The following is a 25,733-nucleotide window of genomic DNA, read 5'->3' as shown; positions in this document are numbered from 1 at the left end:
TTAACATTAAAGTTTTTCTTTATTATTGGTGGTGGTAGTGGGGCGTGGTGTGGAGCTTGCCAGAATCTTGCATCACTTTTTTTCAGAAGGGGAGTGGCTTCTGATGAATTACAATTCACTAAAATGGACCATAGCTTTATATGTTTTTATATTCCTGAGTCTTTTTTTAAGGGCCTGGGCTTTTGCTTCCACACAATAAATTTTTGTAACATGTAGAATAATAAAATCTTCTCTTTTGTCCTTTGTCTAAAAATATGCCAGAAAACCATAGAAGTAGCACCAGTCTTAACAGTATCAGCATTGTACAGTGCCGTATTCGCCCAGAGATGTTGGTAATAAATTGATGGAACCCCAAAAACTTTAAAGGAAGAGGAGGTTTTTTAACTTTTCCTGTTTCAAAGTAACTACGTTTTCCCCCATTGAGGAATGAATACACTGCTGAATTAGAAAGTCTTGCCTTTACATTTCTTCCTCCTTTCTTTCTAGGATTTCCTTTAGTCCTGAAATATAACTGTTTTCAATGATATGTTTGTTTTTTTTTTTTGCTCCTAGGTGGGAACATTATTATTAACAATAACAAAAATAAACAACAGTTGATTTATCAAGGTTATAAATATTATGTCCATCATTTTATAATAATGTGGCTTTCTGATTATATCTTTTAATGTTTCTAACGCATAGTTTGCACTCAAAGCATGGTTGAAATAAATAAATAAATAAATAAATAAATAAATAAATAAATAAAAGCAAGTGTTGGATCTTTTTTCTGTTTCTTGCATATTTTGAGGAATGCTCAGACTAAGTGAGCTCAAGTTGTTAAATAATGATTTAGTGTAGTTGTGGTAAAAGGATGGGACAATGGCTAAAATTAAAAACAAGACTTTGGATAAATGTATCTGAAATATTAAAGCCAAATTCATGTTTGTCACAAATTTGTTGGTTTAAGCTCCCTTTGGGGAAACCTTTAACCATCTTGTTTCTTAGTAGCTTAAAGAAGATGTACATTTTTAAAATAGTACAGGTTTCATTCTATCCAAAAAACATTTTTAAAATACTCTGAGAAACATCCAAATTATATTAAAACATATTTTACTATATAAATGAAGAAGCAAAATATTTCAGTTAGAGCTGATTTGTAATGGTCATTCCTAAATATATTGGAAAATATTAGTTTGTTGTTGTGTACTCCTTTTTCAGCACTGACTCCTACTAGCTTTCCAGTTGGGAAGCCTACCTAATGTTAGAGATGCTTACGGAAAGGCTGGTCCAGAAGGATCAGCAATGACAACATCTGCTCTGCCTCCTCAAAGGTGTCTAAAGGTGCAAACCCCTAGGACTTAGGTTTCAATAACATTTCAATTTATAGGTCACTTATTGTAGTAGGTACTTACTGTAATAAGTCTACTTACTGTACTACTTACTGTAGTAAGTCTCTCTTTCACTATCCATGTGACAAAATGGGCATCAGTTCTCTACTGTTTTAAGTAGCAAATGCCTAAATTAATCTTAGGTCCACTAATCAGAAATCAGCTTTCCAGAGAATAACGTTTCGTATGTGAGAACTTAATGAGTGTCCCACGATAACTATTGTTAACTGGTGGAGCTGGTGTCATTTTGCATGTCACTGCTAGTCTTTGCCCCTGTGGTATATTAAGAACATGCTCTGAGCAAATGCTTTTAGCATTTTCATTGCAAGTCAACCTTTAAAAAAAATATGGTGAACATGTCTACTATGAGAATATATTCGGAAGTTTACATGAGAAAATAGACTTGCATATTTTTTGGTATCATGTTGTAAATGGAATAGACTAGAAGAATGTTTACACAAAAGTGTATCATAAAATACAAAGCACACTCAGCATATCATTTTGATGCTGTTGTGTCTTTCATTTGTCATGTGTAGTTGTTTAAGTTAAATACAACAATAACTACTGCATAGCATTTCTGTGAGGTTAAGGTGTCCTATTACTAGAAAAAGTAACTGTAAATGGAATGTTTATAGATGAATTTATAGTGACATGTAATAAGGAGAAATGTACTATTATTAACAGATTATTGGGTCGATTCGTCTTGTACATGTTTACCTGTAAATGTGTCTTTTTTTTGTAAATAGAAATCGTTTATATAGGGCATTTTCTGAAAGCAAGATACACCTGTAAATCATGCCAATTCATTTGCTGCACTGGGATTGGATTATTCTTCAGTAAAACTCAATTGGAGGATTTAGAAAAATCAATCAAATATCATTATTCTTTCCATAAGATGCCAAATTGTGTTTTGGTGACCTCTGCTATCATTTAAATGACCTGAAGTCAGGATGAGCTTTTGTAGCACAGAATTGGAGTAAGTTCGCTCTGTTGTTGCTCTCCTTAGATCTTGTAAATCCTTTTTATTCCTTTTTCATTTGTATGTGTCTGTGAGTTGCAGCTTCTTATGCTTTTATAAGCTATATAGCATAGGGTGGCTTATTGGCTTGCTCAGTTTCAAGAAATGATGAAAATGAAGTTCTATTCCTTAAACCCCCCAATAGATCACTTTTACAATGTGTTTGCATTTCAGGAGTTTTAAAGTTTGATCTCCATGTTTATTCAAACTTAAACATACCTAGCTCCCCATTGTACTTATTTGCCAATTACTTTACAGCACTTTTCATACTTTTTGTTTTAAATCTGTGGGGTTGTTTTTGTCTTGTTGCATTTTTTCCTCTCCTTGAAGTTATATCTATTATTCAAATCTAAAAGTGACTTAGGAAAGAACATCCTAAAGTTTATTTAGAAATTCACCAAGCCACATACTAATGCATCTCTAATGGGGACATTTCTTTCCACACCTCTAAGGTGATTGAGCCTGTCCTTTAAAGTGAGATTTGCAAACCAGTGTCTGGCAGCTCCAATTAGCTTCTTTTGGGTTTGAAGCACATCACAAACAGTAACAAGGTCTCCTAGGACACTCCTCTTGCAAGCAATGTAGTCATATTTCCTCATTAGTTCTTTTCAATTGTCACTAATGCCATGTTCTAGCTTTTGAGTAGGAGACAAAAAACATAAAAATTTGGTATGTATGTAGAATGGGCCATTGTTTTCCATAATTCAAGGCTCTTTTGAATTCCTTTGATAGTTTTGAAGCTTACACAGCTTAATTCATTAACCTTTACCCTTCACATAAATCAGGTGATTAGGAATCTATTGCTAAGGAGACAGATTTTCCCTCCACTGAAACTAAGTAAATGCTTTTTCTTCTGAAAAAAAAAAAAAATCCTCTATAGCTGACAAAAGTAACCTTTTTGTTGCTTTTCGAATTTCATCAGATGTTTCAAGTGCATTTTAAAACATTATCAAAAGCAAGTGAGCATAACATTGCATTATTATAAATAATAATTCTGGATGCTTTGGATACTTTGGAGCAGGTTTTCTGTCACATTTTGGAATTCTAAAAGAGTTTATATGTATATATGTATGTATACACACACACATATGTACTCAACAGCTGTTACTCAAGAATTTACAGTGGTTGCAAATTTTAAATTTTTTTTCAGAACCCTGCCAAAGCATAAAAGAAGAAAATAATTTGAGGGGAGGCAATTCAGAAGAAACTAAAATATATTGATCCTAGAACATTTGATTTGGATAAATTGTTCATATAGGCCCTCATGTTTATAGAGAATGGTAATACGGGCTTTCAAAGGAGCTAGGTGGTTCTGTGGGTCCATGGACGTGAGAATAGGGTATATTTCGCCAGATTTTTTATTTCTTCTTGTTAAGATATGTCTCACTTTATTTCTCAGAATTTAGGGAAAAGTTTAGCAGACTTGTGTTGGATATTTTTTTTATTTGATAATCTGAAGTTTTCCTTTATGCCATTTTCTCATTATTAATTTCTCCTTAATAATCTTATAGATTGTTTCTTTCCCTAAGGATATAGTTCTTTTTCCAAGTTTTGTAATTCTTTATGTTGTCATGCATTAAGTGAGAAAGCTTTGAATGTACTGACCCATAGAGAATGTCAGTCATACGATATTCTGAGGTTTGTCTTTAGGGATGGTGGGGACAAGCGTGGGGTGAAGAATGGGTAAAAATTGAATTCTAGATTCTGAGTTTAGGGACTCATGGCTTGTACCTCAGGACAAAACTATAATTTATCACTGAAATTAATGGATATCCTCCTATGCATTATCTGTGAATAGGAGAGGGGATGGAGAAACAAAGGTTTTAAATGTGGTCCTTGTTTCTCTCGCTCTCCTTAAAGATTATCACTTTACAAACATTTCTTTTTTATTGCTACCATTTAAAAACTGACCCTTAAAAAATTATATAAGTACCTGTGGTCAAAAGTTTCAATTACTGCTACGCTTTACCACCTTGTTTGTTGCCTGCATAGTGCTATACAGTGAACTGGGAAATGCTGTAATGTTGATACACTAAAGGTCAGACTAAAGCCAAGACTCGAAACAGAGAATTATTTAGAGTAAATGTGGTCCACAGACTATAGTGTTATGTTCACATACTTCCTGCAAATACATACTGTAATGGACTCTAAAAGTTTCAGGAGGAAAGGACAGTCACCATGCAGGTGTCTGTCTCATCATGACCTGCTGTCACTGCAGGCTGCCTAGGAAACTAGACCTGGACTAATCCCTGGATTTCAGGCACTAGCCAGTTGATGTGGGGTTCCATTTCCATCAATTTGCAGTAACAAGACAATACAAACCGTTTCCACTTTCAACTCTCAAAACAACAGGTATTTTAGCTACTTATCTGAAACACTCAATTTTGTGTAATATCGTGTTAAGAGTTTCAGCCTACATTCACAGAACTTGGGGTTCCTTGCTTCAAATATCACACCTTGGAATGATGTGATATTTACATTAAAAAAATTAAGTTTTGCCACACATCTTCCAAGGAATGTTTTTTTTTTTTTTCTCTCCATGAATTTTTATTCAAGGAGTACCTCTGTGTTGTGTGTAACTTCTAGTACACTGGCTGTGATTACAGGGTAATTAAAAGTGTTTGGAAAACCTCATGCAGCTGAACTTTTAAAACCAGCAAAAATCCTAGGTGATACTTTGTAAAAGCAAAGTGCTTTTCTCTTATATTTCTTTTCTCCTTTTCTGTCTAAAAGATATTTACTGCTTCCTTCTTAATCATGTGTTATCTCTTGGCTGTCGCCTCTTGAATAAGCTGAATTTACTTGCCATATCTATTCATGATAACTTTCCTCTGACACGCAGTGGGGAAACCTGATGCTCATGGCCTTTCATCAGTTTTTCAAGAGTTTTCATCCAGTGATTGATTATCTTATTTTATATGAATACTGGTTCTTGTTGCCTATGAAATAGCATTTGATCTGGCTTATACAGTGAAATCAATTTGTGTTATTTGCTCTTTGTAGTTTGCTCTGTGTGTCTTTAATGTTCCTATGTGCTTGTGGCATATCTTATAAAGAATCAAGTGACAGGAACACAGATAGGATATTGCATCTGGTTAGAGTTTTTTCACAATCAAATGTAAAATCAGGCATTTTGGACTATTTGGAAAGAGCATAAGAATAAAATAAATGACACAAACATTATTTCTGTACTAATTTATTTTATTTTGTAGTAGTCATACAGAATACTGCATCTGTTAAACTTTTTTGGTAGGTGCTAGAGGAGGACGATGAAACATACCTTTGGCATGAGAGAAGGTAGTCATTTCTTTTAATTTAAGGGTTTTGTAATTATCTAGGGTCTTTATTTTTATCCTTCGCGTGTGAAAATTCATTTTTAAAGTTGTAAATAAAACATAGTTGTTGCCTGTAATGTTTCATCTCCTTTTGCCCTTCCTTTTTTATGAGTTTATTCAAATATTACATTAAAGCCAAATGACATAGAATTAGATTTAAAATTTTCCCTTCACAATAAGCTCTATCAATGGTAATTGCATTGTATTGCTGTTTTAAGTTTTCTGTTGTAGCCATGGAATAACTTCTCTGTTTTTGTCATAAATCGTTTCTTAAAAAAAGCCAAAAACAATGTTTATTCATTTATTCTGAGGAACTTTGAAATGTTTATCATTTCATTAAAACAATATTCTATAAAAATATTTTAAAGGAAAAAGTATGTCTTCTTTATAACTAATTTAACCTTCAGTAATGAATTATGTGAAGTAAAATCATATAAATTTTTCTGACATTTTATGAAGATTCCTACAAATAAGCCAGACAGCAAATAAAATATCTGCAAGGCAGAGATGGATACTCAGTAATTTTTTGATGGATTATACACACAGGTATCAAATTACTTGATCCTTACTTCCTAGAAAAGGTTAATGACTCTTTTTGCTTTTACCCTTTTACTTAACTGTTATTTATAAAGATTAAACAGGGACTACATTGAAGGATGCATATTCCTACATTTCAGTATGACTGTACAGGTTTTTCTGATATTATGGGAGACTGAGCCACAAAACGGATGGCGTTGTTAATCATTATTTTTAAAGTTCATTCAGTTCTTTACCACATGTTCCGCTATAGCTATTAGAGCTGAGTGCACCATTCAAAAACCTTTAACTTAAATGAAACCAGAGAAGACTTTAAATCTTACATATCTTTATATTCCATATCTATCTATATTATTATATCTATGCAATAATTCATTTAAAATATTAAGAATTAAACATTTTAAAGTAATAGATTTTAAGGTTCTTATGTGTTCAGATTTTTCTTTCATCTATAATTAATGTTATAGATTTTAAAAATATTTCTGATTTTTGTGGAGTAAAGCACACAAAAATGTATATTTTAGTGTTATCAAACTCCATCATTAATAATTGAACCAAGAGCCCATCCATCTATATTCTAGTTTCATTATAATTGTTATATATCGTTTTATTATGTAAATGACATGTTCTTTATATAGCCTGTGTTTACTAATCTGTTACTAAATGTGACATTACTTTTACAGAACCGTCTCTTTTTCATCACTTTGGTTTTAAAATATACACTAGTCATAAATGTATTTAATTAAAGTCATTTAGGTATTACTACACTTGAGTTTAAAGCAGAGAATATAACACTTTTTCCTGACACACTTGAAAGAAGTTTGTTGAGAGAAGAGAGCTGTGGCATTCATCAAATGCTGACCTCTTCCTGTTACAGTCATGGCCAGACTCTTGCTAATTTAACTTGAAACGCATTAGTGTAACTCACCACTTTTTATGTGTGTGTTTCAGGTGTGTGGAGGTCATTGCAAAGGAAGGACAAAACCTGAAAGAGCTGTATTTGGTGTCCTGTAAAATCACAGATTATGGTATGTAATGAGTCCTTGTCCTATTCCTTTTTCTAGAATTAAAAAGTTACAAAATCTTTGAAAACTTTTTAAAAGAAATCAAGAACTACTATCTCATAGAGACTGCTCATCTTACGATGTCTGATGATACCAAAGTAAATTAAGAAATCATGAGACGAGGGCCCAGAGTAAAATGAACATGCAGTGTCAATTTTTCACCACATGCAATCACACACTATGTGCATATGCACACATACACACTCACATTGGATTAAAAAGTATGTCTAAAAAAGCTGTCCAGAGAAAATAAGCACCAGCATAATTTAATATTTGATATAATAATAAGTATAACTAAAAAGTCATTACTTGAGTTAATATGCTTAATTTAATGTCATGTCAAATACATTCCCTGCTGACACCCCAAATGGCATGCTACTTAATGCTTTAAATTTCTTAAAGCATTGGAAACTTCCACACGTAGATATGTAAAAAGTAAAGGGTATACATTTGGATGCAAGATTTTAAATTACCTTAATTTTCAATATCTTTCTAAAGTGGAGAAGAGCAAGTTGTTTTAGAAAAAAATGAAAAGTACGAAATCATCTCATTGGAGTAATAAAAGAGTAACCTAGCTTTTCTTTTTTGTTCACATTTATATATTTTTTCTTATTAATTTGTATATTTAATCTAAATATAGAGTTTTAAGCAGATATTTGGCATTATGGGAGACTGAAATGGTTTTCTTTCCTCTTTTCTGATTTTTTAATTTGTTCATTTAAATTTGAGAATATGCTTTCTACCTTGAGGGAAACTAATAATTCATCAAGTTTTTTTATTGTTAACTCTGACATATGCTAATAAATGACTCCAATCCTAGGATGTCATGCTGACCATCTGTCCTGGGTTGGAGAGTTGTATTTTATCGGCTACTAAATTCAGCCTTTAGAAAAATTCTATGCAGCTATAATAAAAAATAACATAAAACAAGATTTGGCTTAAAATAATGCTAATTTCTTTTCAGAGTTTGTTTTTTATAATGGTAAATGAGCCTTATGTTGATTTATTCATAATGTTTTTGGGTTGTTGGTTTTTGTTTTGTTTTATTTTTCTTACTTATACCAGGCAAAAGGAGTGTTTTGATAGGTTTTTCTTTTCTTATAGTTTGTTTTCTGGTTTGGCATATTAGATTGCCCCTTAGATACAGTAATTCTAAAACCTTCAATATCTCCCTATTGTCTAGGCCTTAGAGAGTTCTCTCTGTCCAACCCAGGGCATATACTCAATACCTATGGACTTGTTAATCAGCTAATATATTCATTCATTGCAAACTCTTTACTTAGCATTCAAGCTCCTTTACTCTTAGTCTCCTTCCTGCCCCTCCAATCTAATTTTATATATTTCTCTCCTTTACCTATTCAGTGCCAATGTCGGATTGCTAATTGCCACTAGAGCTATGGATTAAGTTCCTTAGAATGAACTCTTCAAGGTCCTATAGTGGAAAATATTGCTAAAATGACACTCTGTCCCAGCTCCTAACGCAAGTGCAAAGAAATGATTCAGAAGATACAGAGAGGAGAAAAATCTTTGGACTTGAGACTTGATCAAATTCAAGCTTTGTTCTTTATCTGTTCTTTGGCCATAGAGAAGTTCCTTCACATCTCTGAGGCTCAGTGTCCTCATTTTTAAAAATGGGGAATTCATGTCTGATTCATATTTATGTACCTGGTACCAGGTCTAATGATTAGCATTGAAAAATGTTGCTTTCCTATATAGGAGGTGGAGAGAGAAAAATTTTTATACAAAATTCTTCTACCCTTTTTCCTTTCCTGAGTTTTGGAAGAGGTTTTTATTGTTAGCGTTGCTGTTGTCTGTTGTTATTATTTATTGCTATTGTTTATTGAAATTATCGTGTTTTGGTGTTTAGAAATTTTAGAATTTTTTTCTTCCAGTGAGGTGAAAACTATGTTAAAACCTTGCCAATATGATTTACATTTATTCATATCTCTGAATTATTTAAGTCGGTGGATTTCTGCACATTAGGATCACCTGGGGAATTTCTAAAGCATACTGATTCCTGAGTCTTATTCAAGAGTAATTAAATCAGAATTTCTGTGAGGTGGGGCCCAGGCAAAGGTTTTATAAAACCTTCCTAAATGATGTTATATCAGCCAAAGTTGAGAACAACTGATCCAGTCCATCTGAAAGCACCAGAGATGGACATTTAGGGGACTTCCTTGCCATGTTGATGAGAAATCTGTCACAATATTTCCAGCATCTTAGTTCCTTCAGCGTTAAGCTCTCTGTCTCACCTCATCTCTCTTCCATCTTTCCTGAGGTTTTAGGTATTCAAAGTGTTCATAGTGCAAGTCAGTGTTCATCTATTGATTCTGTTCTTCAAAATGTTGGGGCACAATTGAAGAGGAGGGGTAAAGGTCGATAGTTTATGCGATTGTACTATAATTGCTATTTGATTATAAAATTAAAACAAATCATTGAAAGTTCAGATCCGTTCATCTCTTTTTCCCTGGTAACATGCTGATAACACATGAATAATTTTTGTCAGAAAGACAGCAAAAGGATTATCCTTTGTTAACCAGAGAAACAGTGTGTTATTGGAGGTAAGTGCTCTGCTGGGGGAGGCTGGCTGTGATCCCTTGCTCTTTGTTAATTATAAATTTTAGGATGGAAAAACAGATGCCTATTTTCTTCTTTAGCTGGATAAGTAGAGATATATTCCATAGAACTTTTAGATTATTAAGGCTACTTAAAATTGTGAAATTTGATGCACACCTGATACTGGGGGAGTTTCATCCTTTAAGAGACTCCTCCATAATTCTGCTTCCTATTGCTTTACTCATATTCGAGCTAGTTAGTCTCATCCTCATCTCCTCCCTCTGTGATGCTATGTTTGTACATGGTTTCATTATAGTATCCCAAGATTTTTGAAGTTTTTTACAGAATGCATTGATTCAGAAACAGCAGCCTGCCTGGCGTATCATTTGTAATTTTTGTCAAGATTCTCACAGATGTTGAATGCAGTATTATACTACTTAGCAACACCTGGCCAGGCTGTTATGAAGTTATGTTCATTTTAATTGATGTATGATATAGTCGTCATGAAGAAAACTATCATTCTAATAGGCTTCTTATTCCCATATTGAACATAGATCTTTATGGTAAAGGATGGCAATTATAAACAAATCAATAATTCAGGCACAGCTAAATGGAAAATATAGTCTTGGGAAATTGCTCCCTGAAGAGAAATCTAATATCGTCACTCTTCTTTCCCTGAACAAATACATGTTATGTAGGCAGTATCGTGGGGGGAAAAAACCCTCAAACTTAGGAGTCAGAGAGTTAGGTTAGAATCCAGCTTTGCTTCTACTTTTCTTTATGACCTTGAGCAAGTTACTTGACCTCCTAGTTTTGTCATCTATTAAGCACATAATAAAATGTACCATAAAAGGTAGTGAATATGAATATAAAACATCTGCGTTGTACCTAGCGGCATAAGTGGGTACTCATTAATTAGCAGTTCTTAAAATAATAGAATCATCTCTTTCTCTGAAGAAGAATCGGCCCTTCTCCTCCTCCTCTTCCTCCAAGTGTGGCTTTCCTGTCTGTGGGAATTATGATCTAGAAGTTTGACCTGTACTTGCCTCATTGACTTACATACCTAAGCTATGTCAACCACATTCTTATTAGTAGGGAATAAAGGGAAAGATGCAGCAGAAAGTTTAAAATCTTTCGTTTGCCTCCCTAGTTTTTTCCTCATCTCTTCATTTTTGTTTGGATAATTTTCTCCTGGCTCCCCTTATGCTTTCTTTTGTTCCTATAAGAATTTGTCAGCTGATAGTTTTTAACCTACTTTCTGCTTACCTTCAAACGCTTTTCTTTTCAAAGTTCTCCTCTGGAAAATTGTATCCCTGGGATTAAAAAGAATACGAGGAGTAGAAAGTCATGTGTATCCTTCAAGCCTGTGGACATCAGAGCCAGTCTGTCTTGGACTGCATGGCACAGAGCATGTGGTGGGATGAATGGGATGGATGAATAAAGCACTTACCTCCCCTAGCATTTCCATAGTGTTTTACCAGTGTAGCCCTATGTCAGGGAGCAGTTGTAAAAAGGGCCCTGTTTTCTTTCTGGGTTGTTATCACATTTCCTTTGACCTTAGCACTCCTAAGGGCCCTAGAAATACACTCTAGAGGGTATCTTTTTGCTTTCCCTCTCAAGTTGTCAAATAACCTTTAATTAAAGAGGACTGTAAACACTTACCTCTGACATCGATATTTGGGGCCTACAAGGTCACTGACAACCCACAGGGTCATTCTGTGCTGTTCCACAGGCTCCCCTGTCTCTCCCACAGGCCCTGGGGCTACTCTTTCAGCACAGTCTTTGGTTACCCCTTCTTCTGCTTGCCATTGGTCTTCTGCCTGATTTGGGACTTTTAAACCTAACCTCAAGGCTTGCCACAAAAGCTTTTGGATTGCTCTGAGCAAAACGTCTCCCAAGTGAAGGAGGTCACTATTCCCATGGTGATCATTTCAGATGTCATTTCAGTTGGCCTGCTGCACAGAAGACGTGATACGTATTCATTATGTCAGCAGATTGATTCAGCACCTACTGTGTGATGTGTTACATGCTATGTGCAAGACATATATAGTTTCTGTATTCCTGGAGATTTCATTCTGATGGGATTGCGAGGACAGGACTAACTTGCTCATTTAAAAAAAAAAGGAAAAAAAAAAAAAAAGTAATGCATCTTCTTCCAGACAGGAAGAATGGCAGGGAGTGGCCTGCTGACATTAATCTGTGCTTTGGTGTAATCCACGCCTCACTCCAGCCTTGTTGAACTTTGAACATTATTGAAAGATTTATAGGTTGTGCATTCCCTACCTCTTCTTGAGATACCAGATCTCTTCAGCTGTTTGTTAACTCAAATTGGGATCCTGGATGCATTATCAAAACAAGTATGCACGCTGAAGAGACAAAAAGAAACCCTGACAAGTATTCTGGATTACACTCGTATCAAGAGGGCTTCATCTTTTCTTGTCAAACCAACACTGATAAAGTATTCAAGAAAAAGTCTCATACCAAAAATAATTTTGCTCTTTTTTATATTACTTTATTTTTCATATTATTAGGTATGCATTACATACAATGATATTCCACTTAAAATTAAATCTCTGGTTTTTCCTTTTACATTTTGTTTCATTTTCAAATTGTATTTCAAAGTGTTCCAAGATTGTTGGGTAAGATTCAGCTCCCTTTGTCAGCAGGAATAACTCTAATAGTTGTAAAGTGACAGAGAAGAACTTTAGAAAATACATTTGCAAGTCAAAAAGAATGTCTTATTGTTTACTGTTGATTATTCATGCTTTCTTTCCATTCTATCATTTAAATATAGATAGCTTTTATTGTTTCTAACAAAATAGTACTAAATTGCTAAATCTTCTGTTGTTGCAAATTTCCCTTGTTTATGTGTCCATCTTGAAAGTTACTTCTTTTCACTTCTAATTCTCTATTTCTATTCCTGAAGTTCCTCACTGCTAGATTGATATACCTACTGTTGTACTTAGCAAATATTATATTCATTTTTTTCTTCTCAGTAATTGTCGTAATTTCTCACCAAACATTTGGTATTTAATTGCAATTTTTTCTGAATGTTTTTCTTTACTCAACAGCAAAGAAATTGTTGACTTTCTTCCCTATTTCCTAGGTCATCCTAAGACTGCATCTACATAACCTTGAAGTAAAAGGCTGAGCAGTAACAATGCTTATCACTCTGCCTTGACATAACAGACTACAGAATCTCAAATCTATTGAGAATGACTAAAGACGTTTCTTCAAGCTAATGCTCCCATAACCAATTCACAGGCCAGCTTTAGCTTCATTAATATAAGAAGTTTTTTTTTTTTTTTTTTAATTAAGAAACCTTTAACCTACATTAGCAAGACAAATGGACCAATTTCTATTTGCTTGCTCCTAAACTTTCTTATACCTCCAGATGCATGTATGTTGTTGCTCTAAATTAATTAGTTTTTTTATAAATAAATACTAAATTTCTATATTTAACTGAATCATTAACTAAAATATTCACTTTCCAACTTTCCTCAATTACTTCTAACATTTCTAAAATGTAGCATTTAATTTTAATTTTAATTAGCTGTTTTTAACATTAATCTTATAAAGGAGGCCTATTATAGATAAAGAAATTTGTCCCAAATCACACACTTTTGAGAGTATGCATTCTAAGCATTTGTTTTCCCTGTAGTATGCTGTATTATTATTGAATTTTTATTATTATCAGTGACAACTAGATCTAAAGGGGACTACAGTGAACACCAAGATAATTGCAATAATACTATGTTTCCAGTATCCTACATAAGAAACAATTTCCTAGTGTTTAAAACTTCTTGAAAATAGATGCCTTGAATAGTAGTGAGTTCTCTATTACAAGAATTATTCAAGCTGAGGGGCACCTGGCTGGCCCAGTCAGTGGAGCATGCTACTCTTGATCTTGGGGTTGTGGTTTGGAGCCCCACATTGACTGTAAAGATCACTTTTAAAATTTTTTAAAAAAAGAATTATTCAAGCTGAGATAATCTCTTTAGGAGAATGTGGAAAGATGGAAGCATTGAGTAAGGAATTGACCTATATGATGTTTAAATTCCTTCTAATCCTGCGATTTATTCTGGACTGGTTTTATGTTTTGTTTCATTCCGCAGATGTTTACTGTATAACTGCTGGCTGGGCGCCCTGGAGGATACCGAGTAGGATAGGAAGTTTACTCTTTAACATTGAGAAGGAAGATAGAAACAGTGAAAAGTTTTTTAACAGATTAAACAATATGATGAGGTTAAAGAAAAAAAAATAGGCCCTACGAGATATAGGGTTTTGAGGGGCCGATCATCAGGGATTGAAATCACTGGGGAAGCGTCTGTAATGGAAGAGGCATGGGAGGACAGAGATGAGAAGGAAGGGCATTTGAGGTAGTACAGCCCTAGGAAAGGCTCAGAGCAAGAACAGGTGTCTGAATGGATGAGTTTGTATGCGTTGGTTAATCTAAAGAAAGAACAGAAATCATCCAAAGTGATTACGTGCACACACGGGCAAATTTTGAAGAAACCTTATGAAAATATTCTAGTTGAAAATTCAGGGTAAGTTCCAACTTTCATCTCAACTTTTCCTGTCTTATTCACCATTCCCATGGTAACAACTTCACTTAACATATATAAAAGGAAACACTACTTTGGGTTCTAACTACTAATCAAGTATCCAGTTCAATTGAAAGAAATCTAATGTAAACTTTCATGACAATAGTCATAATGATAGAATAGTTAACATTTTTGGGGTGTTTTCTGTAGGCATTATTTAACCCCCTTAATGCCCCACTTTAGATAGTACTGTTAATATTCAGGCCTACAGATGTGGAAACTGAGGCCTAGAAAGGCTCAGGTTCACATAGTTTGTTAAGTAGTGGTATGATAAGGATTTAATAGTAAGTCAGTCTCTTGTATAATCACTCATAGGTCAGTGATGTGCTTAAAAGTATTTATTACTAAGAAAGCTTTGCTAGATTTTCCCAGTTGTCAGAGCTTAAGAAATGTGACTGAATTGCCACCATGTTTGTCCATCTGTGGACAAACACTGTCACAAAGCTACCCTGTAAGATCTAATTATATAGTTACAGAACTTAATAGGTTTAATGTGCTTATTCACCATAAGTTTGTTATGCCAGCACCAAATATCAGTTGCATGCTGTGATTAAACATTCCCTAGCCAGAAGATGGAGACTCTCATTGATGTTCAATGTGTAATCATGTATTCAACAAATATTTTCTTAATAATTTCAACACTATATATAATTCTTCATAAGTAAAACATTTTTCTTACATCTCTTACCTAAATTATTCCCCAGAATTGGCACTTGGGTGGCTCAGTCGGTTAAGCATCTGACTTCAGCCCAGCTCATCATCTCATAGTTTATGAGTTCAAGCCCTGCGTGGGGCTCCTGCTGTCAGCACAGAGCTTGCTTTGGATCCTCTGTGCCCTTTCTCTCTCTCTGCCCCTCCCCTGCTCCCTCTCTCTCTCCCTCTCTCTTGTTCTCTCAAAATAAATAAACACTAAAAAAATTTTAATTTTCCCCCAAATTTATGAAGGAAGCAGAAATATTATTGCTCTTTTTTAGTAGAGGAGAAAGTTGAGCCCAGACAGGTTTTAATTAATTAGCAAATCTGGAACTAAAATCTCCTACTTCAAATCACTTGCTGGATTATGTTCAGATAACTCCTCAAATGTCTCTGTTTTTCATATACAAATGATTTTTTTCATTGAAACAGTCTTTAAAAGCAATTTTAGCCAATACTAAATGACCTAATTTCATAGCAACTTTTTAAAAGTACAGTTATTTCTAGAGATAAGCAGTCATACGGTTCTCAAAAACATAAGCAGTTGTGCTCCTCTTTAAGTTCATCTCCCTTGAACCTGAGCCCAGAGGTTCCTGGGGCCTCAGTGTCATCACCTGTCTCAGGTGCCCCTTCCTTTCCTTCCCTTAGGAGAGCCTCTTCCAAGAATGTTCTCAGAAAAGTCAGAATGGACTCTCTCTTCGGTGTGGCTTTGCACTCTACCTCCTCTATGCCCTTTAATCTTAGAGCTCCCCATTTTCTGAGATATGAAAAGGAGGAGTAGAAAGGGAGAAAAAAAAACGAGACCTGCATCTCTTCCTTCTAAAGCATCAAACCACATCTCCTCCACTTGCAAGCATTCTCTAGGGTTTCACCCTCTCTTTGAAATGATTTTACTCTCCCCAGCTGATGTTTAACTAAATCTTTTTTCATTATTTGCTGACTAATTACCTACTTAAGATACTTGGCATCTGATTTATTTTAAAACAAAACAAAAACATTTATTATGTTTCCCCTTAGAAAGTGGTAGCACTTACAATAAAATATAAATTGAACATTAAAATAATTGATTTTACTGCATGTCTGTCACTAGTTAGGCTCACATCATTATGTCCACTAACACTGATAGGATTGAGCTTTACAGATTTTATAGAAGGTCTTTCTCTTTTCTTTTTTTAGCAGCGCTTCCTTATAGTAATAGCAACTTTCCATGATCAACTTTTTGGTCTACCTGCGTTCAACTTATATAGGAAAGAAAAGACTAATACATGACTTTTTCTCTTTATTTACTAGCTTTCCTCTCTTTATGTTTCCATCATCCTTCAAAGGTGCCAGTGAAGAGTTGTTGTTGTTGTTGTTGTTGTTGTTGTTGTTGTTGTTGTTGAATTATCATTATAAACTCAGCAATCGCTTACAGTCAGTTTGTCCTATCTTTGGTAATGGAAGCTTCTTCAAGTTGGTTCCCATGTGCCTTTGATATAGACTGATTACGTCAGATTCAACAGGCTTTGTGCATTTCATATTAGAGATGTGGCATCAGCTGCTTTTCTAAAGAGCTCTGGTTCTTTGAGTGAATTAGGCTCTTTTTTTTTTTTTAATTTAGAAAATTTCATCTTTTAAAGTCTGTTGCCCTCTGAATCTTATGTCACTATATAAGACTATTATTGTTTTCTTTTGTTTCTCCAGCTTAAAACTTATTCTGTATTTCATCACAAGTCCAACCTTCCCATTACAACTCAGCAATTCAGCCCCTGAGTTTTAAAGCATCCTCATTTAGAGATTCCCAACACACTAGAAATTTCTAGTTCCTTATATCCAACACTCTCTTCATCTTACCTGCATGTTCTGCTTTTGAGAAGTTAGAGGTGGGAATTAGAAGGGAGAAGTAATTTTACATTTTAGCTACTCCAGCTTTTTGGAGTTTCCTTCTGATTTTGTTTATGATTTGTTTGCTGCATTTGTTTTAAGTTAAGTGTAAAATTAGACCTCTTGGATCCATTTGGAAGTAAGTAGAAAATTGTTCAAACTGTATGGTCTTCTATAATCTCATTCAGGGCCTTCATACTTTCTTGTCTTACCGTGAAAAATACGTTTTGCATTTAAAATGCTTGTTGGGCTCTCACCAAATTGATTTTATCACTTACCAGAATAACCAGGAGTTGACGCTGCTGTGGTTCAACTTCTCCTTCGGTGTATAGGTAAGAAATACATCTGTCAGTGACCTGCTCAGGAGTGGAAAACTGATGGATTTCCTTGCTACAGAATGGTCACCATTCTTCTTGGGGTAGCAGATGCCAATCTTCCCATGCTCATCAAATCCCACATGTTGCTTTTATTATCTATGGAATAAGGGGTTAGTGGTGCTTCTGTCTCATATCTTTGGGAGTAAGAGAACCAAAGAGATTCTCTTGATGATTGATTTCACCTTAGATAGTTACTAAATGGAACTTTCTCCTGAGGCAAAAAGGTAGTTTTGTTAATTTCCTAATTTGGTAAATCCAGTGTACTTTTAAATATTAAAGTGTTCATTTTAACGCTTATCCTAAAACATTTCCTTGGGTTTATAAGACTCAGTCACCTAAAATTTATCTGTCAAATATGTTCCTTTTCTTGGGTTTATCTGCATGACATTAAATAAATAGTTTGAACTTTTCAACTTTTCAAACAATTGTGTGGAGTTGACGTGGCTGATCCAGCCTGTGTGTGTCTGTGTGCAATGTGTGCTGAGTACCTGAAAGCGACTTGTCTTTCATTACGAATGACTGAATGTGGGCAGAGAAAAGGAGATTTTAAAAATTGGAAATAAGAAGTAAACAAAAGAAAATTCTGTCTGTCTTCAGTGAGTTAGGGTAGGTTTCTATTTGTTATATAATGTAGCCTTTCAAAATGAACGACCTTTATACTGATAGAATGTAAAACTTGCTTACCATGATACTTTTATGTCGCAAATCATTCTTAGAAGAAAAAAAAAATTAGTAGAAACTAGCTGAGTACTGTCTGATGATTGACGACTTTTAATCATCTCTCTCTCTCTTTCTTAGATGAAATTTCCCACTTTTTCCCTTCCTACTATCTCTTTCTTCACATTTATGTCTAGGAGCTTCTCCAAGAAAGCAGTTTTGCTTTGAAGATATTGTATTTCCTCTCAGAAAGGATTCTTCTGTTCTTTTAGATTTAAAATCACAATAATACCCTGGTAGGCTCCATCCCCTTCCCTGCCCTCTGTCTGAGAATCTCTCTGAAGTCAGCCTTGGAAAGTCAGATTTGGAGATTAGAAGTCCAGAGATGCTTCTCTGGTGTACTGAGGACAAGACCGGCGTGCGTGAAGCAGCTCATGACCAAGCTGAATTCATCCAGCATGACATTCTGAATGTGCTTGAGGAGAATATATTTGAAATTTTAAATCACGTATATCCTATAGTAACCAAACACTTCTTTCAAATGAATGAGAATAATATATATATATATATATATATAATTATACATATATAATAGCATACAATTGAAGCCAATTTTGAACAGCAATAAGGAACTTAACATTTCAGCTCTACAAAATAAACGAAGAGTTTGAAATTCAATCAGTCCTATTTTATGTTGAGGCAAATGTACTTGGCTTTTTCTGAGAATCATACCTTCTGCTCTGGTTTACATAAGAAATCACATGAAATCCTTTAAAGCATTCGTTTTCAACTTTGCCATCACAACACACCTTGCAATCAAGGTTTGGAAAGGATTTATTTTCTAAAGAATTATAAATTAGAACAAATTTAGTAATTTCTTCTTTTCACTCACTTGGATTCTGGCAAAATTTTCTTGAGCAGCAGAAGGAGGGGTGAGTTTAGCAAGCATATTGAAATTTGCACATAATTTATGGGTTCTTTGTTGTCACAGCTTTTGGCATGTGGTACTTACCAGTATACTGTTATTAATTATTTATATGCTTGTGACATGTGTTATTATGAAAGCCAGTCACCTCCTCCCCATACGCATATCCCTCCAAATTTCTGTTGTGTTCTTACTTCAACAACGTTTTGGGGCTAGAGCACATTTAGGGAATGCACACGAGTATGTGCTTTACGTGTCAGTATTACCCATTATACTCGTCATTCTCTGGAGGAAAACACAGATTCTAGAGCTGGGGGCCAGTGAGGACAATGGGACACCAAACAGCACAAACCTGAAGAAAGACCCTCTCCTCTACACACACAAAGGCTCAAAAGGCTATGCCTTTCCACAGTATGCTGGTTTTCTTGTGCCACTCATACTTCATCCTTTTGCTAGATTGTTGATCTGAAACTTACTCTACTCATTCGGATTTATGAAAAAATACAGTTTTTAAATTCCTCTTCCAGGAAGTGGTCTTTATTTTTAATAGTTTATATAGCATATACTTTTACATTTGTTATTTTAAGATACAATGTTTAAATTAGACACCTACTATAATTTCTTATGGTTTCCTGGATATGGCAAGGCTCTTGAAAACATCTTTTTATATGCAGTGGGCTCTACAAATATTTACCTCTGTTTTTCAACTTTAGGAAACCAGTTGAAAATTGTAGAATTAGACTTCGGGGCTGTGTAGTGTGTTTTCCGACTATTGCAAATCTATCTAAATCTACAACCTGCTACGAAAGATCGAATCCCTTCTAGCTTGTGATTGTAATAAATGATTTGTGTGGACTTGAGTCTGTCGCACAAATGCATTTATTATTTCTGAACCAAGCTTCTGTTCTGTGCCAGGCAGGTTTCTAACTGTGCGTGTTCAGTCCACTGATTGACTGACTGAGGGCCAAATTATTCTCACTAACACATACTCAATTCCCAACTACTACAGAAAAGATGGACTCCAGGGCCAAAATTGGACCCTCACTAACAAAGCTTGCTTTCTGCCACTAGTAATACTTACACAATGAATGAAAATTCAGTGACCTATATTCTTCCATTTAAATCCTTAAAATTTAAATTAAAACTTTGTCAACAGTAATTCTAACCATACTGAGGCAAAGAGAGTGTTCCCTGCAATCTGGCAGCACTAAATGTAATTCATAACTATCAAAAATCCGTTTTCTCTGCATAACTTTAAAGAACGCTCCTGATGTCTTGAAAATTCCATGCAATTTTCTTTAAAAGTTGGTTTGGAATGCCACTGTGCATCTTGAAGCCCACATACAGTGAGTTAAATTACAGCAATAGCATATTTCTCAAGCACCATATAGTTGCAAATCCTTTATCCTGAAGTACATAGTGAAGGATTTTCTCCTTGAACAGTAAAGGAAGTTGAACTTTGGGGTTGTTTCAATTTAACACATGATGTGCTGCACACTTAAAGCTGTGTTTTGCCTTTCTTACTTTTTCTTCTTTATTCATCCCCACTTCCTGTAAAAGGAATTAAGTATATAATTCTGATTATAAAACTGGATCCGCGTTATCACTTTTCTCAAAGCATCATTTCCCCACACTGCCGTATGTAAGTACTTACTTTTCAGGGGGTTAATCTAAATGCAGAGTAGAAGCCTGTTTATTCTTCACCACCATTTCTATCGCTTCTTTATAACCACTGCTGGTCTCCTCTGACTCAGTAAATGGCATTGCTGTTCACCGTGTTATTCCAGCCGAAAGTTAGGTGTCCCTGATGCTTCACTCTTCTTTATACCTCTCATCACATCCACTAATAAGCCAGGACAGCTCCACCCTTGAAATATATCTCAAATAAAGCCAGCTCCACTGATAACTGCACTGGCCACTTAATTGTATTTCCTATTTGTCATCTTACCTTACCATCTGTTTATCATAGAGCAACTACAATGAACCTTCTAAAAAAATTCTTGAATGAAAGAACCAATACAAATATTATTAAAATTAATTTGTCTGTGACTTTAGCATTATGCTGTTTGTCCTGGGTTATAGACCTAAAACCATAAGAAACACAAAAAATTAAACATTCGGATGCTTTGCCCGCATTCAACTGAACATTTAGACTTTTAGCCATCGTAGACCACCATTGGCGCAGTTTATTCAGAAGGATGAGGATGGGAACCTTCTCTTGCCAGAGGACAGTCCTCTTCTCTAGGAGGCCTTGCACCAGTCCATCACACAGCTCACCCAGCAGTCAGGGAAGTATTTTCTTTCACCACCAGATGAAAGTTCAAGTGCAAGGAGATGAGATCCACATGGTGTGGGTGTGGGCACTGCCCTGGCTTAGAAATTTCATACCCCCATGAACGAATGTCTCTTGTAATGGTCAATAGGCACAGCATCTAGCATCCCTGAAAGTTACATGAATCGTTACAAGAATGACTGCACTAAAGAAATCCAAAGCCGTGGTGTCCCCATCAGGTATTTATAGTTCTCTTAAACCACTCAGATGCTGTCTACCAATTAGCTGCCATTGTTACTATAAGCAATGTTGCCTAGTAACATAGTTAATGTACCGTTTGAGGGAAGCAGATCTAGGAAGTTAACCGAAGGTCAGCTTCTCATTCAGAAAGGGACAAGCTTGTTAGCTCTCTAGTCACTGTAGGATTTTTAAGTCAGTGTTAGATTTTACCTTAATTTTATTTTTCTTATTTTTTTTTCTTTCAAGTTTTTATTTAAATTCTAGTCAGTTAGCATATAGTGTATGTAGTATTGGTTTCAGGAGTAAAATTTAGTGATTCACCAGTTACATGTAACACCCAGTGCTCATCATAACAAGTGCCCTCCTTAATGCCCGTCATCCGTTTGGCCCATCTCCCTGCCCCACCTCCCCTACAACAACCCTCAGTTTGTTCTCTATAGTTAAGAGTCTCTTATGGTTTGCCTCCATCTCTCTTTTTTTTCTTCCTTCCTCTATGTTCATCTGTTTGGTTTCTTAAATTCCATATATGAGTGAAATCATGTGGTATTTGTCTTTGACCTATTTTGCTTAGCATAATATACTCAAGCTCTATGCATGACATTGCAAATGGCAAAATACCATTCTTTTTTGATGGCTGAGTAATATTCATTCATATATGTATACACACATCACATCTTCTTTATCCATTCATCAGTCAATGGACATTTGGGCTCTTACCATAATTTGGCTATTGTTGATAATGCCGCTATAAACATCCAGGTGCATGTATATCTTCAAATCAATATTTTTGTATCCTTTGGACGAATACATAGTAGTGCAGTTGCTGGGTCGTGGGGTAGTTCTATTTTTAACTTTTTGAGGAAGCTCCTTACTGGTTTCCAGAGTAGCCACACCAGTTTGCATTCCCACCAACAGCGTAGGAGGGTTCCCCTTTCTCCGCACCCTTGCCAGCATCTGTTGTTTCTTGTTTTGTTAATTTTAGCCATTCTGACAGGTATGAGGTAATATCTATTCATGGCTTTGATTTGCATTTCTCTGATAATAAGTGATGTTGAGTATCTTTTCATGTTAGACTTGGCCTTAAATTTAACATTATGTTATATTAGAGGGCAGACATTTAACTACCATATTTCTTGCTTTCTCTGCCTGGCACTGTATTTTGTTTTTGGTTTTAAAGAAACAGACATTTTACTCCTAAAATTGAGGTGAAAGGAGTAAGCCATTTGACAGGATGGTACTGCTGTGTTTACACCCCTCTGTTCCAGCCTCTGGACCACTCTGGATTAGCTAGGCCTGGCCTCACTGGGGATTCTGAAACCTTAGACATGGTCTAGACTTAGCGGCAGGTACAAGCACTTTTAAATTTCCATTTTGTTTTTGCATGGGAGGGAAAGCCTAGCCAACACCAGGCAGCAAAATCACCTAGAATATTGCTTATGCCTAATGTATCAGTCTGGTCCCAAAATGACACAACTAAACAGGAAGAAAAAAGTCATTGAAAATTTGCCACTGTAGCAATATACTTGGTACTGTTGGGAAGACCTGTAAACTGGCACCTAGTATCCCCTACCCAGCACTGTATTCTTGGGGAAAAAAGCTGTCAGTTTTGTAAACCTCTTTCAAAACCATTGTTTCTGTTATTAAATCTCTTGGGGCTTGGGGAATGGGATGAGGAGTCCAGACTGGAAGCTTCTAGTTAATACAATTATTAGTGGGAAAATTTTGCAAGAATGTGTTATATAATGTGCTACAAATTCCATCTAGAAATATTTCCAACTAGCTTTATTATGGCTTCTGAAATTATGGAAGACAGAAATTTCATCCTATAGGATTGGGCTAAAAGATTATCAGGCTTGAGAGCCATAGCAGCCATCAGAAAATGTTGAAGTCTATGAAGTCCCTACTTTTTACAGAGGAAGAAATGGAGCCAAAACCAAGCTGTCCTCTTTCCCCAGCTGGAGGCCTTTTTCTCCTACAGACCATATGACTTCCCACCTCCCACTGTCAGTCTTTGGGAGACCTACTAGGCTTACCTTTCCTCAGAATTGCAATGGGGGGTAGAAAATATATTGATTACTCAAGTAAGTCATGTTATGTGATAAAAGGGTATTATTTCTTTGGTGTACTGATTTTAGAAATGTTCTTTATTAACTTCCTATATACATTAAGAAAATAATATATAATTTCTTACCCGATAGATTAGGCAGGATAACATTGTTGTTAGTTTATGCAAGAATGGGGAACATTGTATTCACGAACAAAGATGTGTGGTGGGCCTTTTATGCAGAAATGTTTTAAAAATATAAGATCACATTTTAGGGTACCCAATTCTTGAGTGATATGTAGCTATGTACATAATATTTTAAAATTATAGTTATTTTCTTTCAGCATTTTGAAGATATTATTCCGCTATCTTCTGGCTTCTATTATATTGAGAGAGCTGACAGTCATCATCCCTTTTTAGTGATTCCTTTTTTCTTTGGAATGCTGATAATAGCCTTTTTTTTTTTCCTTTTAGCGTTCTGCAGTTTTTCTGACAGCTCTACTTATGTATTTCTTCTTATTTACCATGCTTAGACTTTGTAGAGCATCCTGGATCTAAGGACTCAGTTCTTTAATCAGTTTGGGGAAAGTTTCAATTATTAAGTTCTCAAACATTGCCTTTCCTCCATTACCTCTATGCTTTTTTCCTGGAGATTTAATTAATTTAATTTAGTTTATCATATATTAGACTTTCTTGTCTGTTAAACTCTCTTTTATATTATCCTTCCATGGGTTATAAAAGATTCTGTCTTTAGATCTGTCTTCCAATTAATTAATTTTTTCTTCAGCTCTGTCTAATTGTCTCTTTAAGTGTCTGTTGCATTTTGAATTTGGGTAATCATGGTTTTGATTTGTAGAAATTCTGATTCATTTTCATATAGTCTTTATTTGTTCATGTTTTCAGTTTCCTTTTTATTTCTCAAACATTTTAAATATACATTTATTACATTTATGATCTTGTAATCTAAAATCTGAACTCCTTTGGGACTTAGTCTTGTTTTTGTTTTGTGTTTTAAATGTGAGCTCTGATTTGAGCTTTATCTGTAGAACTCCAGTGGGACTTGGGCTACTGGATGTGCCTCCAAAAATCTGTGTTTGCTTCCATCAGGAGCTCTGGGGCACTACCGATTTGGACAGGTGAGTTTGAGTTTATTACTTGGGTAGAGGTTTCCAAGAGCAGTATTAAAGGGTAATTCACAGTCCAAATTTATGTGAAGGATGGTTTAGGACTTTAATTCTCAGAGGAGTTCATTTTTCCCCCTTCAGGCCTACATGGCCATTAAACTCAGGCTACCAGGATTAACAAGTCTCTTCCACAATTCCAGGTAATTGTGGCATTCTTCCTTAATTTGGGAGTCCTTAAATTTTTCACATTCTTTTTAGGAAGACTTTATTTATATAACATAAAATTCACCCATTTTAAGTAACAGTTAAATTATTTTAGTAAATTAACAATTGTATGACTATCACCAAAATCCAGTTTTAGAGTATTTCTACCACCCCAGTAAGATCCTCTTGTCTGTTTACAGTTAATCTCTCTTCCCATATCCAACTTTAGGCAACTGCTATTCTAGTTTCTATCTATATACATTTGCCTTGTCTGGACAGTTCATATAAACAGAATCATAAAAGGTGTGGTATTCTGCATCTCCCTCTTTCACTTGGCATTATGTTTTTGATATTCATTTATGTTGTGGCATATCTCAATGTTTTATTCCTTTTTACTGCTGTATAGTATCCCATTGCATGGATATGCCATATTTTGTTTTGTTTTGTTTTGTTTTTTGGATATGCCATATTTTGTTTATCTGTTTATCAGTTAATGGACATTTGAGTTGTTTCTAAATTTTTGCTATTATGAATAATCCTGCTATGAACACTCTCATGCAAGTCTTTTTATGAGTGCATGTTTTTTTTTTTTTTTTTTTTATATTGAGTGGATGGTTATAAGAAGAATTGCTGAGTTGTATGGTAAATTTTTGCTTGCTTTCTTACAAAGTCAGCTGTGTATTTTGAGGAATGCTTATTAAATTTCATCCAGCATTTCTAGCTACTTTATAGTAAAAAGATTTTTTTGTATATCTGGAGCATAACAGTATTTGAAAGAGAAGCTTTTTATTTGGGTTTTTAATCTACAATTTAATAACAGAAATTTGTGAGTTGAAATTTTTGACATTTGAAA

The 25,733-nt window shown here is 34.9% G+C and overlaps 1 protein-coding gene across 3 annotated transcripts in view; it reads left to right on the top strand.

Annotated features, from left to right (window-relative positions):
• Positions 1-25,733, top strand: part of FBXL17 (F-box and leucine rich repeat protein 17) — a 494,438-nt gene that overhangs the window by 322,668 nt on the left and 146,037 nt on the right. For all 3 annotated transcript variants that reach the window (XM_045500431.1, XM_045500420.1, XM_045500412.1), the window contains one exon: positions 7,209-7,285. In XM_045500431.1, the coding sequence (XP_045356387.1) occupies positions 7,209-7,285 (77 nt within the window). The remainder of the gene's footprint in view (positions 1-7,208; positions 7,286-25,733) is intronic.

This window comes from Leopardus geoffroyi, chromosome A1, assembly GCF_018350155.1.
Source record: "Leopardus geoffroyi isolate Oge1 chromosome A1, O.geoffroyi_Oge1_pat1.0, whole genome shotgun sequence".
In the NCBI taxonomy this organism is placed as follows: Eukaryota; Metazoa; Chordata; class Mammalia; order Carnivora; family Felidae; genus Leopardus; species Leopardus geoffroyi.
This window is presented reverse-complemented; position numbering and strand designations above follow the sequence as displayed.